The 1,111-nt window shown below is 43.3% G+C and overlaps 1 protein-coding gene across 1 annotated transcript; it reads left to right on the top strand.

The window, feature by feature from the left end:
* Positions 1–533: 533 nt before the first annotated feature.
* SARC_11219 (hypothetical protein) lies at positions 534–1,016 on the top strand (the record flags this gene model as incomplete). Its single annotated transcript, XM_014294701.1, has 1 exon — positions 534–1,016. One exon carries the CDS (start codon positions 534–536, stop codon positions 1,014–1,016), a length of 483 nt encoding a protein of 160 aa, XP_014150176.1.
* Between the last annotated feature and the right edge of the window lie 95 nt (positions 1,017–1,111).

The raw sequence follows: 1,111 nt of genomic DNA, 5'->3' as shown, positions 1-1,111 counted from the left end.
CCAATGATATACGGCCATTTCAGAGTGATATATATATATATATATAATTAATTATTATACGTACATACTACCAACACTACCAATCTACCAAATGGATTTTCAGCCATATCGTCTTTAAACCGACTGGTGCGTTAGTGTTATTGCGTGATGATAAAACCATCCCTCTTTGAATCGGTATACATCTCCGGTGTTTCTAAGCCGTGTCTCTGGTAATGCATACACCTCACACCACCATCAAACATATCAGGCAACATAGCAGTTCTACTGGATTCAAATTCTGTTGTAGCCGAAACGCGTATGGATGCCCACAGCGTGGCCTGTAAACAATTATACACACCTCACCCTATAACACTAGATAGACGCCGGTTTAAGTACTAGTCGTAATCCTGCCGTTGCTTTTCGTTTCATGACTTACGCAGACCATCATACAGTATCTTGTGCAACACGTGCTCGCGCTTGTTTGATGTACAACAATCGCTCGTACTTTATCATATCTGTTGAGTTCAAACATATTCGACAGGATACTCACTACCATGAAGGTCAAGTCGCCTCCCAGGGATGCAGACGTGCGCACTTCTGAGCTGCCGCAGCGACCTGCAATGCGTAGTGAAGTCGAGGAGAATGCCACAGAAAATGTATACGACAGCACACTACACACACTCTCGCATAGTTTCAAAGCTATGTGCACCTTAGAGGGTGCCTCAGACAGTTGCATGCTGATAGAAAGCACTGAAATCTCGCACGGGCACGGACATGGCGATATGCCAACACAAGCGCATACACACACACAGGATGGCGTGGATTCAAAGGCAAGATCCTCTAAGGGCAGTCTATTGAGTATCCGTCTTGTAGTTAATAGGGATCACATCCTCACCAGTTACGACCGCGCAACAGATAGTACTACTGTAGTGCCGACAGGCGGCGCTGGGCATACACTACCACCAAACAGGGCTACACCTATGCAGAAAACTCGAAGTTTTGGCGACGATGCGAATCGATGGGGTACGTGTGTTTAAGTCCTCGAAACGGTTTTACAGTATATTTTCGTCGATATATATATATATATATATATATATATATATACAATAATATATATATAACACATAATATA

The sequence above is a fragment of the Sphaeroforma arctica genome (assembly GCF_001186125.1).
Source record: "Sphaeroforma arctica JP610 unplaced genomic scaffold supercont1.1577, whole genome shotgun sequence".
Taxonomy (NCBI): Eukaryota; class Ichthyosporea; order Ichthyophonida; genus Sphaeroforma; species Sphaeroforma arctica.
The sequence above is the reverse complement of the archived record's forward strand: the minus strand, read 5'-3'. Positions and strand labels throughout refer to the sequence as shown.